Source organism: Lepisosteus platostomus, chromosome 11 (genome assembly GCF_059453375.1).
Source record: "Lepisosteus platostomus isolate fLepPlt1 chromosome 11, fLepPlt1.hap1, whole genome shotgun sequence".
In the NCBI taxonomy this organism is placed as follows: domain Eukaryota; kingdom Metazoa; phylum Chordata; class Actinopteri; order Semionotiformes; family Lepisosteidae; genus Lepisosteus; species Lepisosteus platostomus.
The window spans coordinates 14,465,896-14,481,680 of record NC_142621.1 but is presented as its reverse complement, the minus strand read 5'-3'; the positions used below and the strand labels follow the sequence as shown (position 1 = coordinate 14,481,680).

Here is a 15,785-nt window from a genome sequence, read left to right as displayed (position 1 = left end):
TTATGGCCTGTCAGCGCAGTCATCACTTAAGCGCGATGTTTACCAATAATGCTTTCCAAAAATGAAAGTGGGAGGCAAGGAAAAAAAAATCAAGCATCCTGTAAGGGATGTGCATGTATTAAGAGACTGGGCAGCGCTGGATGCTTGCGTCTAAGCAGATGGTTTGGCAAGCTCTGAGATTCTGCAAAACATTTTGCAGTGGAAACTGATCTTCTTATATACCTGATTAACCCCAAAAATCAGAAAGAAGTAGGCGGTTAAGGGGTCAAAGTGAGTTCGGCCTCAGTGTGGAGGCTGGAGGAAAGGGGGATGTGCAAGGTTGTTATTGGTAGACACCACCTGCATGGATTCAGTACTGGAGCTGGGGTTGGCGCCCCAGGGCGCCCCTTTACAGCCAGCTGTGTTAACCCAGGAGTTGGAGCGATCTAACCCCTGAGAGCAAGGGGTCGGGGAACGGGCAGCACAGGGAAGGAATGGTGAAAGGTTATCGTTGAGAACGTTACAGGAAATTATGATAATGCACAAAATACAGCAACAGGCTCACTTTTCAATTGTTTGATGTTACTTTTCATTTGATACCCTACCGACTGGAAATGGTTACGTCTTTCTTTATATCTCAGCTCAGCAATAGGGTCTGTACTGCCTGGGGAGAATTAGGAAGGGCAGACACGCTCTTCCTTTCCATCCACCCCTCCATCCATCCATTCATTCATTATTTCATGGGCTGCAAGCTCCAAAACTCTACACCTTCTGATGGAGCATTGGTACTGAATGGGTGAGTGAGGCATCTCTCGCTGATCTCACTGACAGCCTGCAGGTGTCATTGTTTCACTGAGAGCCAAGGGGAGCCCTGGCGTAATAAATGCAGCCCTGCCTCCAGGCAGCCCTGACAACTGTGAACAGATACTTCTGGAGTCATTATGATCTAGAAACAAAACCCAGGTTTAAATTACAAATTTATGGATCATAGATCTCAACTTTGGGTTCCAAAAGTCGGAGTTTATTTACATGACTCAAAAAGAGGCTGTCAAGTCTCTGACGGTCAACTTTTTCAGCAAATGGCTTTGAAATTGAAGTTTTCAGCTTCAGCATGACCAGGTTTCATGACTTCATCTGATTTACTGCACAAAAATGTCTAAATACTAGCTTAAAACCTACAATTACAATGTTACAAGGAGTGTTACAATTTATACCATTACGGAAAGAAAAGCATCACTCTAAATGGGTTAGAGCAAGATGATGTAGAGCATAAATTGGACAGTTAACAAAGCGAATCAGTTTTTAGAAAGTTACAAAAAAGACCATCACAATTTAATTAAACATATCACCGGTTTCATTATTAGTGTGTTACAAACAAAAGGCCTGATATATAGAAGACATCCTTCATGCCAGAACATTTACTATGAAGTTCACTCCCATTCAGGAAAAGTATATGATGCCTAACAAATCAGCTCCTCAGTAATTCACTATATTTGAGCAGACTTGTTATTTGGGGTTAAACAGATAATGCATTCCTGTAGTTGTACAGTAGCTCTAAGTTATTGGATTTGCTTATCATGTGGTAACAGGCTAGATAAGTCTATTCCGGTTAAAACTAACCTGACCTATTTCCAAACTGTGCAGAGGCAATATGAACCAGCAATCAAGACCAACACTCATGTCAGTGTCTAAAACTCAGATGTACAAAGAGTCTGTGATGCTCCACTTGCAAGAACATCAGAAAGTTGATAAACAAGAAGGGGGCATTTGTCTATTTATCTCATTTGGTTTTTCAGTAACTGTCTTCAACGTTTTATTCAGAGGCAAAAAAGCAGATAATTCAATGCTACTCCATATAAGAACACTCTACACGACTTATCTATTTATTTTTTATGTTTTATTTTGTTTTCTTAAAAGCAACACATGCAGCAGCTGAAAGGAAGCATACGCTACTCTATTGTAAATTAAATTATGTCAAACTGAAGCAACGGGATGCATCTCAAACAAGCAGGAAGACTTACCTTGCTGCCAATGATTGATCTTACTTCATCGTCGGGGGAAGTGGGAGTCCCGGAGATGTCCGGGTTGCTGTTGCTGAGGCTCCTGGAACGATTGAGGTTCAGACTGGCCGGTCTCACTGCTGACCGAGCCATGGTGGCGTAGTGCACTGAGCCTCCCAGGCCTCCTGGCCCTTCCAGAGAGGAGCGGGAGAAAGAGGACAGGCGTTAACCCTTTCCCCGCGGCGCACAAGACCTAACATGGCGCCAGTTCAACTTTATGGAAATATCTCCTATCTCCCACAACATTTTCAAGTTACAAAAAAGTTAACATTAGATACATAACGAGCAAGTAGCATGGTGACTTCCCTCGTTAGATAAATAGTGCGGAGTAAGACGAATGCAGTCGCCACCAGGACTCGGTTTCACACTCAGTTTTCCTTTTTCATGTGTGGCAAACCCTGCGTATCTGGCTAAAGAATTGTGAGTAAACATACTGCAGTCATGACAGGGAAGCACCCAAGAGATTTTATTACTTTTATTTTCATTTATTTAAGGATTTATATTTATTTAATTTTGTGTTTTAGGTAATGAAATGGACAGTTTTTAAAGGCACTATTCACTTTCGAATTTATTATTAATAATTTATTATTTATCGTACCATACATTTTTAAGTGCATGCTACTGTATGTTTGAGGTTTAATCATTTTAATGACGGAGTTTTAAAATATTTTTTCAGTAAGCAAAACGTTTTTAGGAATATCACGAACGGTAATTCTCTATACGTGTTCACACAATGCATCAGAAAGTGTAGCATCTGACGTAGGACTAATTCGGGAAGTTTGGGTCAAATTTGGGTTTACGACCAATTTAAAGACTTGCAGAAAGCTTACAATTCAGTGAATGGGTGTACTTAATATCAATTGCAAAAGCCACAGCAAGTTAGATTATAACAATGAAACAGTACATTACAAGTATATCTGACAGACAAACTAAGACCATCAGGCTCAGTTCTTCCATTATATACATACTGTACACCCATCCAACAACCTAGTGCTGGTTCAAGGTGCACTATCATAATTAACCACCAGAGGGAGGGTCAGTGCCTTTGTTTAGGCCCTAGGGTCTGCATGATATTCATGATTAAATCAGTGTAAACTGTGCATAGAAATAGAACAGACCATAAACCACTCCATTCATTTCAAGCTCTTATGCAATGCACCATCACAGGAGGGTAACACCCAAACCTACCTCTCACATAAGTTTTTTTTTTTTTAAAACATGACGGCCTTAGGCTGAAATATAGTAGGCGATGTTTTAGGTTTATCAAGCAAAGGATATATTATAATATTAAATCAATCACTCCATCACAATCACAATCACTTTTACAGGTTGTCTCAAATTTTGTATTCATACAAAGCAGCCATTTTTTCTAAAAAGTCTAAACAGTATTTTTTTTACACAGACACAGACAGCTTGTAAAAACTATAACAGAAATCACAGTTGTTTTAGATTGGATTATACAGTCTTTGAGCTGTATAACTACTGTACTGGTACACAGTGAATAATTTCAACCAGACGTCTTTAAACCAGACTCTCTTGCATCACAAGACATCCTTTACACCAGACAGCATCACCTTCCCATTTTGTTGTATTGCAATTGTTTCTATTTTCCTTACATTTAACTGAGTTAGATTTGTTATTAACTGCACACATTTTCAAGTCAATCAATAAACTAAAGTTTAATGGCATCTGTTGCATTTTAGGTCAATGGCCAAGCTGAGTTTTTGCATTCACTATAAGTCAATGACACTGAAGGCTGCTGTCCTGTGAACCCTCGTAGCTGATTGTTTCTGCAGCTTCAGTACTGAATTAGAAGTGCTCAACAAAAGCAAAAAAACAAAACAAGGAGTGTTGCTTCCTGCAAAACAATAATTGTTTTAGGAAGTAAGCATCGCTGAATAGTGAAATTAATTGACAGAACTTCAAGATCGCAAATTTTTGTTTTGCAGTCTATAACAGGTATGGTGATCAAGTATTACAAAAATAGAATTAAATTTAAATCACTGAAGTAATCTTGCATAGGCACAGAAGATAACGTGTCATGATACTAAGCGGTACTTCACTGTAACATTAAGAGACTGCAGTCTATGACCCTTCCCTTGTCATCTCTATATTGCTCTATACTGTATCTACATAGGTACTCTATCATGCTGACCACATGTACTGAAAAGAAAGGCACTCTTAAACTTGCCTATGATGTCTCCTTTCAAAAACTACAACAAAGACATTATTACCTCAGTGACAAGTCATAAAAAATAAAATGTACCTGGTGACGGAGAGTTAGGATCAGTATTTGGCAGCCGAAACACATAATAAATGTATGAGGACAACAGACTGTTTCTCCCATGCTGGTCCTGGTTGCTGTCCAAGTATTTATGGAGCCGGTTGACAATGGAAGCCATAACTTCAAAAGAGCCTTGGCCAAGGTTCACTGCAACCACAAAGTTAATAAATAAACATTTAATATAGGTAGTAGATTAAAATGCCTGGCCATGCATTAATTCTGAGTGTCTAGGTAAACAACAGGAAGAAAGTGATTATACTATTCAGTGTGGACTAATGACAATAAATTCCAGATTTTATTGAACACTGACAAACGCTTTCCCCAAAGCTGTTTTGTGATTACCTATCTGTCCCGCAATGACCGGAGGCCTTACGACCAGCAGAACGAGCTTGTCCAGCAGCAGATGAAGAAACCGAACAATTGGCTCCAGCTGAGAGGAATTTAAGGCAGCAATGCTAGACTTCAGTTCTGTCTCCAGATTGTTCTCCATAATTCTCATGTCCCCAATTCGTACTGGGAACATGTGCTCATCCAGTGCATGAACAAGAGCAAAGAACTTGTCCAGGTACTGATCCTACCAAGACCAGAAAAGACAGAAGAGACTATTAGCTTTTAATTGTTTTCACAAGGAACATGCTAACCTAAACAAACAGGTGATGGAGAAAGAGAAAAACCACGATGATTGTAATGACTGCAATCGTTAAAATATTATAAGTAAGTGCAAGTTTATTAGATACCTGTTACTGAAAGTGAATCCAATGTTAAAACATTGAGAAGATCACAACTTACAGTTTCTTGTCATTTCCATCAGTATACAACATATTATGAAATGTTGTGTGTGCAAATTTAAGAAATCCTGAGGACAGAATAGTTTAAACTTAAAATTCAGCCTCCATAGTAAACTACAATTACTGCTAATTTTGCATTGAGGTTGTGAGAATAGTTTGATGTATCTATTTTAACATTAAAGCATCCATTATCATCCATCTGGGATTTACAATAGCCTGTTATGCTTCAAAAAGAAAAAAAAAGCTGCATTTCCTTTTTGAAGGAAGTCAGTTTCAGGTCATGGCTGTGGTGCTTCTTTTTAATTCAAGGAAGATAATAGGTTTCTGTTAGTGAAGGCCAGATAGCTCTTTCTCTGTTTTGAGAGAATTACCACCACATCCTTTAACTCAGTAAACCTCTAGACTTCTATTTATGGTCTATTACTCAACAAACAAAACAGTATGTTAAGCATCTATCTTCTGTAACACAGCTACCAAAGCACCACAGCTACTGACGTAAGATAATACAGCTGTGTACAAAGTTTGTACATTCCTAAAAAAAAAAACGATACACTTTAATCCATTCCAGATCTCGGTGGATATAGTGTATTAACCAGACGCTCATCACTTTTTGTGTACTAATTGTGGCAATGATTAATCAAACCGAACAATTCTTTTTCTGAATAGAACTTCCTGCTCTGCAAGTGTTCAAGCCTTTGTCAGCAGCACACATGTGCAACAGCAGCCTGTGCAAGTGGCTGCATTTCTACCTGCGTGTGAATTGTTGAAACTGACACAACTTCGACATTGAAGACACCTCGGTGGTTATCAACCCATTTCATTCCGGGAAGCGGCACCTATAAAGTTGGGAGGAAAAAGAAAAGGGTTAGGAGCTCTGACTTAATGGGTACCTTTAATAAAATGAACAGCACATTTGTAATGTCAGCATTTTTATCTTAGCAGTTTTTTTAACAAAAACTCTATTTGATTGTGACCATTTCATTAGCATGAAAGCAATCTCTTCTTTGCAATATTTTCTCATAGTAAGACTTAAAAGATACTTTCTAGGTAGGTTAGCAGTCCAAACAGGTCAGAGCCGTTAAACATATAATATTCCCAACCCAGGACAAGTCCATAACTGTACCTGTGACCTGAGTCATTGTCATTCTGCATTATTTTAACTTAATGATACCTTTGCTACCCCACAATTACACAGAGATGGATACGTTACTCAGCTATTCTATAGTGGTTTGAAATTCACTGCAGTCAGAGAACGTATTTTATCCAAGCTCTCGACTCGCAGCCCAGAGTGGCTGACTGATAGGGGGAGTTGAAACTCACATCAGGGGAGAGGACCGAGTAGGACTGAGGGGGCTTCTCCAAAGATACAGGCAGACAGAAGTGTCCCGTTCTCAGGCGGCCATTCTGCAGCATCGGTATCCACTGAGAACACACAAGCGAGACACTTGCTTACAGACCAAGCTCTGCAGTTGGAACATCTCCGCTCATAATGAACCCTCTCATTACGACATTCTTAGTACGACTAGTAAAAGTGCTGTTCAACAAAAAAAGATTAGAAGAAATGGGTTTTCATTTTGATGTTTCCAGTCCTGAATGCTTCTGATGCTACCCCCATGAGCTGACAGAACTGAGCCCTGTTCTAAATTTAAAAAATCGACAATACCATCACAAATGCACCAAGGTGTTGCCCATGATCTCCTGATGAAGGCAAAACTGATTATTACAAAGATTCAGAAGGGTTTTGGTGGAGTGAAGTGCTGAAGAGTACAAATTCACTTCTTTAAACTCTTAAGGCATGCAAGCCTCTATCCTGCGGGTGGAAGGGACGGGGATGGTCACCGTGTATCCCACTGGCGTCTCCAAGGGTGTATTCTGTTTCTGCTGGCAGCTGACGTGGTAGAACGTGAAGAGGATGTGATGGTGATCCGTCAAAGAGGCAGGAAGTTTGATTTTTATTTCGTCGTGGAAATCCGGCGATCTAAAACAAAACAAGTGGGGTGTTTTTTAACGTGACAAAGAGGATCATTCGACTGTTGGAACAGAAACCATGTACAAAGCTGAAGCCGAAGAGTTAGGACAGCAATTTTTGGATGGATAGCTGTGTCCCAGGGATTGTTATCAGCCTTCAACTTCAAGTTAAGAAGTGAAGCTTGTTTTAGTGTGCTGAAGCGTGGCTCTGACAGGTGGAATCAAGATGTGACAGCACTAAAGGTCACGGCAGTGGGCTACACTAACTTTCACGTGAAGCCACTGCAAGCCAGCAGATTCAGTTCAGACTTCGCTCGTCCCTTTAAAGGAGTTTAAAGGATGAACTGGAAGATGTTGACTTTTTCACAGCTTTGCTCAATTTACAATAAAGTAGCAGGCTCTACTGAAATGTACAAACTGTCTTTAAATATCACTATTTCGGCACAGTAAAATAAACTTATTTTCTCATTTTAAAATCGAGGGGTTATAAGAGTCCTAACAAAATACAAACATTTTGTTGTTATTTAATTCAGGCTTGTTACACATTTGGGTTAAAAAAATGCAATGATTTCAATACCTTCTTGTTTGGCATACATTTGAAAAAGAATCAGTTTTCTTCACAAGCAGCACAAAATAAATGATAATTTATCATGCAGGCCCAGGACTCCGATCATTGACTATCCATTTATTTTCAATGCAGTTGCAAAAAGCTAATAAAACATTAACTAATATATGCAAATACAGTTTAGTAATTCTTTCAAAGTCTGTCACAAGACCGTCTGTTCAAAGAAAAAAACTGGCTTTGGTCAGATTCACATAAGCCAGCAATGATATTACATAAACCCAATCTGGCTATAAACCCCAAGTAAAATCTCTTAGATCCACCTTGCCTGAAAGATTAAAGTTGACTGTTCAGACAGTCAAGGATATGATACCACAAACTCTTGACACAGGTTATAATCATATCCCAATTGATCTTGATTGGTCTCCACACACTGGGGCAACCCTGTAAAAGCAAAAGATCAGATCTCACCTGTTGTGATACACTACAGCAGTGTAAGCTTCTTTGGAAAATTCAGAACAGCTGGATTTACCATAAATCACCTGTATGAGAACAAAGACCACAGTGAGCATGAAAGAACCTCTCAAATCCAATCAAGTTAATTTTGTTGTGAAGTTGTAGCTGACCACAATAACCAGGCAGTCAGTGTTGTCAGCAGTGTATGTTCTAATTCAGGGAACAAACATATGCTCTGGAACAGCAACTCTCAAGAAGGCAACAGTTCTTTTTTATTTTCAAAAGGTTTGACATTGTTGGTCCTTATGTGGATGAAATTGTGTGACACCAGTGCCTCATGTTTATAGCTTTCGGACACATAGGTGGACAGCGATGCAGCTGCCTTCTTACCGGCATGGCATTGCTGGGGTCTTCCCCGTTCATGAACTGCACCTTCACAGTGATGTTTCGAGCGGAGCCCTGGCGATTGGCAAAATTTAGACTTTGGGGGTACACATACAACAGGTTTCTGCAAAAGAATAAATGCATAGAGAGAAAGAAACATAGAGCTTTACCTAATATAGTGGTTTCTTTTTTTCCCCCACTGAAGCCCTCATTGGCAGTACTGCATGCATATCAGCTAATTAAGATTTTTTAAAACACCTATATTGCTTTTTCTCATGATTTTTAGACCTGATGTTTTCGTCAACATTTTCCATACTCTAGCTCATTCTGCCCTGTGTGTGGGGTTGCAGGGTCTGTAGCTGTGAAGCCAGGACATGAGAAAAACACACACGCACTCCACATCAGCTGGGCAACAAACAGAGCTGCGATTTCCAACGCTCATAAAATAAACAAATATGTATACAGTTCCCTGTTGTTAACAACAAAAAAACGACAGCACTGCGAGGATTAAAAAGCCTTTTTAGATTGGGAAGGGGACTATGGGCGGAGAGAAGAAGACCAAGAGGCTTGGCCAGTCCCATTCCTGACAGCGCTGCCCCCGACAACTGATCTGCACTCTAAAACACTATCAAATAAATGTGGAGCAAAACTGTTACTTAATGGCCTAGGCTGATCCATTTGATACATTAAAGGAGCTACATTTAATTCCCTTAGCAAACATTAGCATAAACTCGCGGGCAAATCAATTACCTCACTGTAGTAAGACACGGCAGTACCAAATTGAGAAACAAGGCTTTTTCTTACAGCACCTAATGCACACAATCTGGCAGCCATCCAATCAGTGCAAGCTTCCACAACTGGATAACAAATTTCTTCATAGGTTAAAAATAAAGAATCAAAAATGTGATCACAAAGGCACCAGGATTTCACCCATGTTCTCCGCATCAAGGCAAAACTGATTACGAAGCTTCAGAAGGCTTTTGGAGGGGTTTAGAGTACATGTCCCATTTTACACATTTAAGCCATGCAAGCCTCTATGCTACAACTTTAATGTATTTTATGTTTTCTGCTAAAACGCACACACACAAAAAAAAACAACTTTTAAACTTGAGCAAATTCAACACAAACTCTGGACAGCCTATTGCCAAAACTCAATTCCCAGGCAAGACTCCACTCTCTGATGGTGATGCAATACTAATCAAGCTCTTGGTTCTCGATTAAGAAAACCCAAATGGGAAGACAACAAACTGTAACATGCTTTTCATATAATTATAAACACAAACATGCCCTTTGGCTTTGTTTTCATATAAAATGACTAAGTGTACCAAGCCTCCTCTCCTGAAAAGGAGCATAAAAGGCTATTGTGGTTCAGTTCCCTGAGGCCAACAAGTAGCGGGGATGTGAAATGTTTTTCTCCTGATGCAGAGAAAAACAGCCTGCAATAGTGGCACCAGTGGTGATGATTCCATTGTTGATTCACAAAGGACTGGCAAAGGGTTTACAATTTTTTTCCTAAACTACTTTTCTTACATACTGACTGTTCTCAACAAGGCAATCTGTTTATATTTAAATTTTAATGAAACAATACACAAATTACAATTCCCCTTTAATCAGACAAACCACTGAGAGGTCTTATTTCTTTTCTTTTATGTTAAAATGCCTATCTGATATACGGAGGGCGTAGAGCAGCAGTAAAATAGGACTGAAAAGTTAAAAAAGACACATTTATTAGATTGCACCAGCACTATAATTGGTACATGCATATCAGCAGATCTAGAAACACCTATGTCATTGGACTTGACTGTTTTATCATCAAGTTAATAAATACTTTTTTCCTGACAATGTGTACTGGTTCTTCTGGCACCAATTACAAAACCCTCTGCTAGCCACCAACCTCCTCCTAGAAATGATCCCCCACTCCCCCAATGAGTAAGGCAAAAGCCCTGAATAAACACTGGTACAATGACAGTGTTTGCTATGTCTACAGACAGACTGGGTGTTAGGCAAATCTGCCATTGGATGGATTAGCTTTTAACCACACGTGTTCTATGAGGTGATCATGCACAAAATGCATGATGAACAATTTCTCTTCGTGGTGGATGAATGCATTGGTTTGAACTGCTACAGGGAAAAAAATATTTCAAAAATATATGCACACATTTAACAGAGGCTCCCAAATGACCAGAAAACCATCCTCTGCTAAGCGTTCTCGTTGGGGTGGAGTGGTGGCTCTGCGGCTAAGGATCTGTGCCTGTGGCTGAAAGGTTTACCGGTTCAAATCCCGCAGCCGGCAGGGGAATCTTACTCCGTATGGCCCCTGAGCAAGGCCCTTAACCCCAGCTGCTCCAGGGGCGCTGTACAATGGCTGACCCTGCGCTCTGACCCCAGGGTCTCTCCCTGTCTGTGTGTCTCATGGAGAGCAAGCTGGGGTATGCGAAAAGACAAATTCCTAATGCAAGATGTCTAATGCAAAAAATGTGCTTGCTCAGTGCACAGGTTGAGCTCTTGGGTTCGAGAGTCTTACACTTACAACCGACCAGCCTGTGACCTGGGATTTCTAAGGAACGGGGCACAACTATCCAATGATACGGCTTCAGCAAAATATGCACAGCTCCTCTAACCAGCATCTTCTGTCAGACTCTGTGGATCTTGCAATGTAAATTCATACAATAGAGACAAAAGGTCTGTGAACTCCAACATAATCAACATACCCCAACATAATCAAGGTAATTCCAGTTTCTTACTATGAGACCCTTGATTAATCATAACCATTTTTTCTTAAAACACAAAAAGGGCCATTCTGAAGAGTTAATAAAAACCTATACATATATATATATAACCCTAACTTTACTTAATAAAGATTATTTTAGTTATGTACTGTATAAAGGTCTAATGAAGGTAAAATAAAGAGAATAGCCATTGAGATAAAAGCAAGAAAAGAACAGGTTTGTACTTAACCTCAAGATTCAAATTTCTATTACTTGTATATTATAATTAATAATGATAATTGCTTACACTTATATAGCGCTTTTCTGGACACTCCACTCAAAGCGCTTTACAGGTAATGGGGACTCCTCTCCACCACCAATGTGCAGCATCCACCTGGATGATGCGACGGCAGCCATAGTGCGCCAGAACGCTCACCACACATCAGCTATCAGTGGGGAGGAGAGCAGAGTAATGAAACAATTCATAGATGGGGATTATTAGAAGGCCATGATTGGTAAGGGCCAATGTGAAATTTGGCCAGGACGCCGGGGTTACACCCCTACTCTTTTCGAGAAACGCCCTGGGATTTTTAATGACCACAGAGAGTCAGGACCTCGGTTTTACGTCTCATCCGAAGGACAGCACCTGTTTACAGTATAGTGTCCCCGTCACTATACTGGGGCATTAGGACCCACATGGACCGCAGGGTGAGCGCCCCCTGCTGGCCCCACTAACACCTCTTCAGATATTACAATCTGAAAGGCAGCTAAAATGACATTCAGTGGCAGTTACCAATTATATTGAATTAACAGTGATCAAATGGATCATATCTATATATAGATTTCTATTGTATCATCTCAAAACAACTCTTTCATACATAATCTGAAGCAGACTACATACACAAGGAGAAAATGGTCTGTCTGTCCTAGTGTCAGGGCATTATGACCTGAACAGTCACAAGACTGACCACTGTTGATCGGAAGTGAATTCTGCATATTTTCTTTACAAAACAAACACATGGAAACTTCAGTTTCACAAAGTAATACTAAACAGACAAACATAAAACTTTAAAAAATATCACCAACAGCAGTGACAAACGAGGTTGACTAAGAAACACTTTAGAAAAACAATTGACTAATAGCCATGAAAAGATAACACAAACACAAAAAGCATTATGAAGTTAAACAAAACTTGGCTTGATACCATATGTTTGTAAAGTACAGCTTCCCGGGATCTAATGTCAGGGATTTAACTTTGAAAGCAAAAGGTTGCGCAGACACAAATGTACTTGTTCGAAATATTAGATGCATTCTAGGTTATGACCCTTGACAAGAATATAATGGGACTGCTTTCTCAAGAGACAAGGGGGTTGCCTTTCACTCGTGGAGTTACACACGTAGCACGACGCTGGTCCAAAAACATTCTCTGCCAAGTAGTGTTGGAAGTCATGCCTGACCTTACAGCATTGAAGTGAGAGTACATCTACAAACTGAGGTGTAACAACATAAGTTTACGACATAAAAGCACCTGCTTCAAAAAGCAAACTGTAAAATGCTGTAGAAGCAGGTTGCAAGGGTACCATAGTGGTTTGTGTGGTGCAATCCCAGGTTCGACCAAGTTCATGGGTGTCCATATGGAGTTTGCATGTTCTCCCTATATTCATGTGGGTTTTTGCCAGATGCTTTGATTTCCTTCCACCACCCAAAGGCATGCGGGCAAATATAATTGGATGTGCCTTTTAACGCTGCCTTCCATTGGAGTATCATCCTGTCTGGCAGAAAGCACTCATGTGTGGTGATTGTCACCACAATAAACAGCTTTATACAGTAATAGCAGATGGACAAGGGTCCAACATAGATAAGGACAGTAACATACATAGTAGAAATAGCTACCTGGTTAGGATGAAAATACTGGATTTAATATATTAACAGGTAAGGTGGTAAAAAAATGGCTCCACATACTACACATACACAAGAAAATATTTATAATGCAAGCTTTAGTGCCATCAATATTGATTAACATTTTCCATTAGAGTCAGTACTGAAGACTACTTAAGGGAACAGTATTTAACCAAGGTTGATATAAAAAGGTTATTATAACAAATTGAAAACCTTAAATTGCATGCTGTATTATTAATTTCCTTCATGAATCACTACTAGAATGTTTCTTTAATGGCCCACTTGAGGGCTTCAAATTTGAGTTTGTGAGTGGAATAATTCTTTTAACTCTGCAATGAGATCATTCAATCAGTGACTTTGACAAATAACTTGTAAAAAGTTTTATAGCCCTGTAGCTCCTCTTTTCACTTTTCAGCTACTGGGCTCTTTGGGAAAAAGCAGAGAGGGTGAGAGAGGTCTATTTGTGCATGGTTTGTTTGTTCTTTCCAATCCTCCTATGAGGATTGAGGGGTACATTAGTTCAAGTATAATGTGGTTAATGATCAAGCCATTCCCACAGTTTGTATATATAGGAGGTACTTTGAATTGAATTGTCAGGCACCCTTTCTACTGCAAGGCAGACACACTCAATAACAGCACAGACAGGATTTTCGAAAGATGAAGTCTCATTACTTTTTCCTACTCCTTTTCCTACTTTTACCCTGCACGTTTTCCAGCAAAGAGGAAGACCCGACCTTCACTCATGCACCGACAGAAACACGGTCCAGATTTGCCATGCTGGACGACGTCCGCATCTTAGCCAATGGGCTCCTACAGCTGGGTCGCGGGCTGAAAGACTTTGTGCACAAGACCAAAAGTCAGATCAATGACATCTTCAAGAAGCTCAACATCTTTGATAAGTCCTTCTACGAGCTCTCGCTCATGACCAGTGAGATCAAAGAGGAGGAGGAAGAGCTGAAGAAAACCACCACCGTCCTGCAAGCCACCAATGAGGAGATCAAGAACATGTCCTTTGAAATCAACAACAAGATCAACAGTATTCTGGAAGATCGGACGCAACTACAGTCGAAGGTGGGGGGTCTGGAGGAGAAGCTGAGTGGACTCTCCGAAAGCCTGCCTGAAGCAACAGAACTGAAAGAGATTTCAGCGCTCAAGGTAAGAGTGGTGACACTTCAACCGTTCAAATTCACAGTGTCTGTCTAATGCATTATAACGGCATGCTTCTTCTATTTTGCATTAGGTGCTAATCTGTAAAACGGTAAAATCACCGGTAACGGTACAATCTATATAATTACATCCTACGACGATGGGATTTTACAGGCATGACAAAATAAGGATGACACTAAATAAATAGATCCATATATGTTGTCGTTTCAAAGAAACATAAATGCATTCATTCAACACCACCCTTAAGACCATCTTTAGAAAAAACATTAAACACAGGTGAAAATGGCAATGTTTTGTTTGTTGGTTTTCCAGAATGTAATTGATGCACAAGAGAAAAGCATCACAGAACTTCTAAGAGCTGTTAAAGAACAAAATGAACAGCTGGATTATCAAAAGAACAAAATAATTCACTTGGAAGAAAAGGTATGTTTTTAATTCCTCATTACCTTCCCTTACAGACTACTGAAAAAAATGTCCCAGATGACCGATGATGACCACAACAGATTAGATATAATATGGACCTTATTACTTATTGAATTTTATCTATGAAAAATGTCCCTCATTGAAAAATGTTTTTTACATCTGCCAGGATTTTGCAGTATTTTCAACACCTTCACTCTCATTTCAGCTCAACTATGATGTTTTACAAGACTTGAATGAAAAATCCCCTTCTTCAAAACCTAACGAACTAACACCTGTTGGGTACCTTGAAAAGAACTCAACCAGCAAAACCTTCAACACAAATGGCAAGTACAACAAGATCCTAAATGTGCAAAGAAATATCTAATATACAGTAGTTTTAAAAGCAGGGTACATTATTCCCAAGCTGATGAGGAACATGGCTTTTATGTATTTCAGGTCTCCCTACTGACTGCCAAGATATTTACAATGGAGGAGAGAAAACAAGTGGTGTTTATCCAATCAAGCCAAATCAATCAGAGCCCTTTAATGTGTACTGTGACATGACAGAAGGTAAGCAAAAGTGTATTACTATAGTCATCCAATACATATATTATACCTATATCAGTTCAGGTAGGTTGCTGTGTCAGCATGTGTAGGCTGCAAAGGAACAAGTAGGTTTATTCCATGCTGAAAGGAGAAGAAAGAAAACACAACGTTCCAGCCGCGGAGCCTTCTTCAGGTGTGAGCAACCACACCTGAGGAGGCTCACACCTGAAGAAGGCTCCAAGGCCGAAACGTTGTGTTTTCTTTCTTCTCTTTTCAACATGGAATAAACCTATTACTTAAACCTATATCTACAACCTTTAAAAATCACAGATTTTTTACCAGCTATTACAAGATACTGTGAGTTTAATATATAACAGAATTAACAATCTTCATTCCATTTTTCAGTGTGACAATTAACTACAAATAAACACTTTCAAACTTGCTCATTACAAGTCGACTGAGCGTTGTTTTTCATTCTAATAGGTCTTCTGCTAAAACACCACCTGAATTCTGTTAAATTGATTGGAAGGAGATAACTGCTGTATTAGCACAGTGCACAGCCTTCTGAACAGGCTTCATAGC

General features: G+C 39.7%; 2 protein-coding genes across 19 annotated transcripts in view; one reads left to right on the top strand and one right to left on the bottom strand.

Annotated features, from left to right (window-relative positions):
- dock7 (dedicator of cytokinesis 7) overlaps positions 1–15,785 on the bottom strand; it is a 59,372-nt gene that overhangs the window by 24,350 nt on the left and 19,237 nt on the right. For 12 of the 17 annotated variants that reach the window (XM_088598598.1, XM_088598599.1, XM_088598593.1 and 9 more), the window contains exons 15-23: positions 8,488–8,605; positions 8,113–8,183; positions 6,951–7,089; positions 6,432–6,533; positions 5,861–5,947; positions 4,666–4,897; positions 4,306–4,470; positions 2,001–2,170; positions 340–432 (exon numbers count right to left, since the gene is read on the bottom strand). In XM_088598598.1, the coding sequence (XP_088454724.1) occupies positions 340–432; positions 2,001–2,170; positions 4,306–4,470; positions 4,666–4,897; positions 5,861–5,947; positions 6,432–6,533; positions 6,951–7,089; positions 8,113–8,183; positions 8,488–8,605 (1,177 nt within the window). The remainder of the gene's footprint in view (positions 1–339; positions 433–2,000; positions 2,171–4,305; positions 4,471–4,665; positions 4,898–5,860; positions 5,948–6,431; positions 6,534–6,950; positions 7,090–8,112; positions 8,184–8,487; positions 8,606–15,785) is intronic. The other 5 variants (XM_088598605.1, XM_088598609.1, XM_088598606.1 and 2 more) reach the window with 1 other exon arrangement.
- angptl3 (angiopoietin like 3) overlaps positions 13,674–15,785 on the top strand; it is a 157,820-nt gene continuing 155,708 nt past the window's right edge. The window contains exons 1-4 of one of the 2 annotated variants that reach the window (XM_088598614.1): positions 13,674–14,243; positions 14,568–14,678; positions 14,884–15,001; positions 15,114–15,291. In XM_088598614.1, the coding sequence (XP_088454740.1) occupies positions 13,746–14,243; positions 14,568–14,678; positions 14,884–15,001; positions 15,114–15,291 (905 nt within the window). In that variant the 5' untranslated portion in view covers positions 13,674–13,745. The remainder of the gene's footprint in view (positions 14,244–14,567; positions 14,679–14,883; positions 15,002–15,113; positions 15,292–15,785) is intronic. The other variant, XM_088598613.1, reaches the window with a different exon arrangement.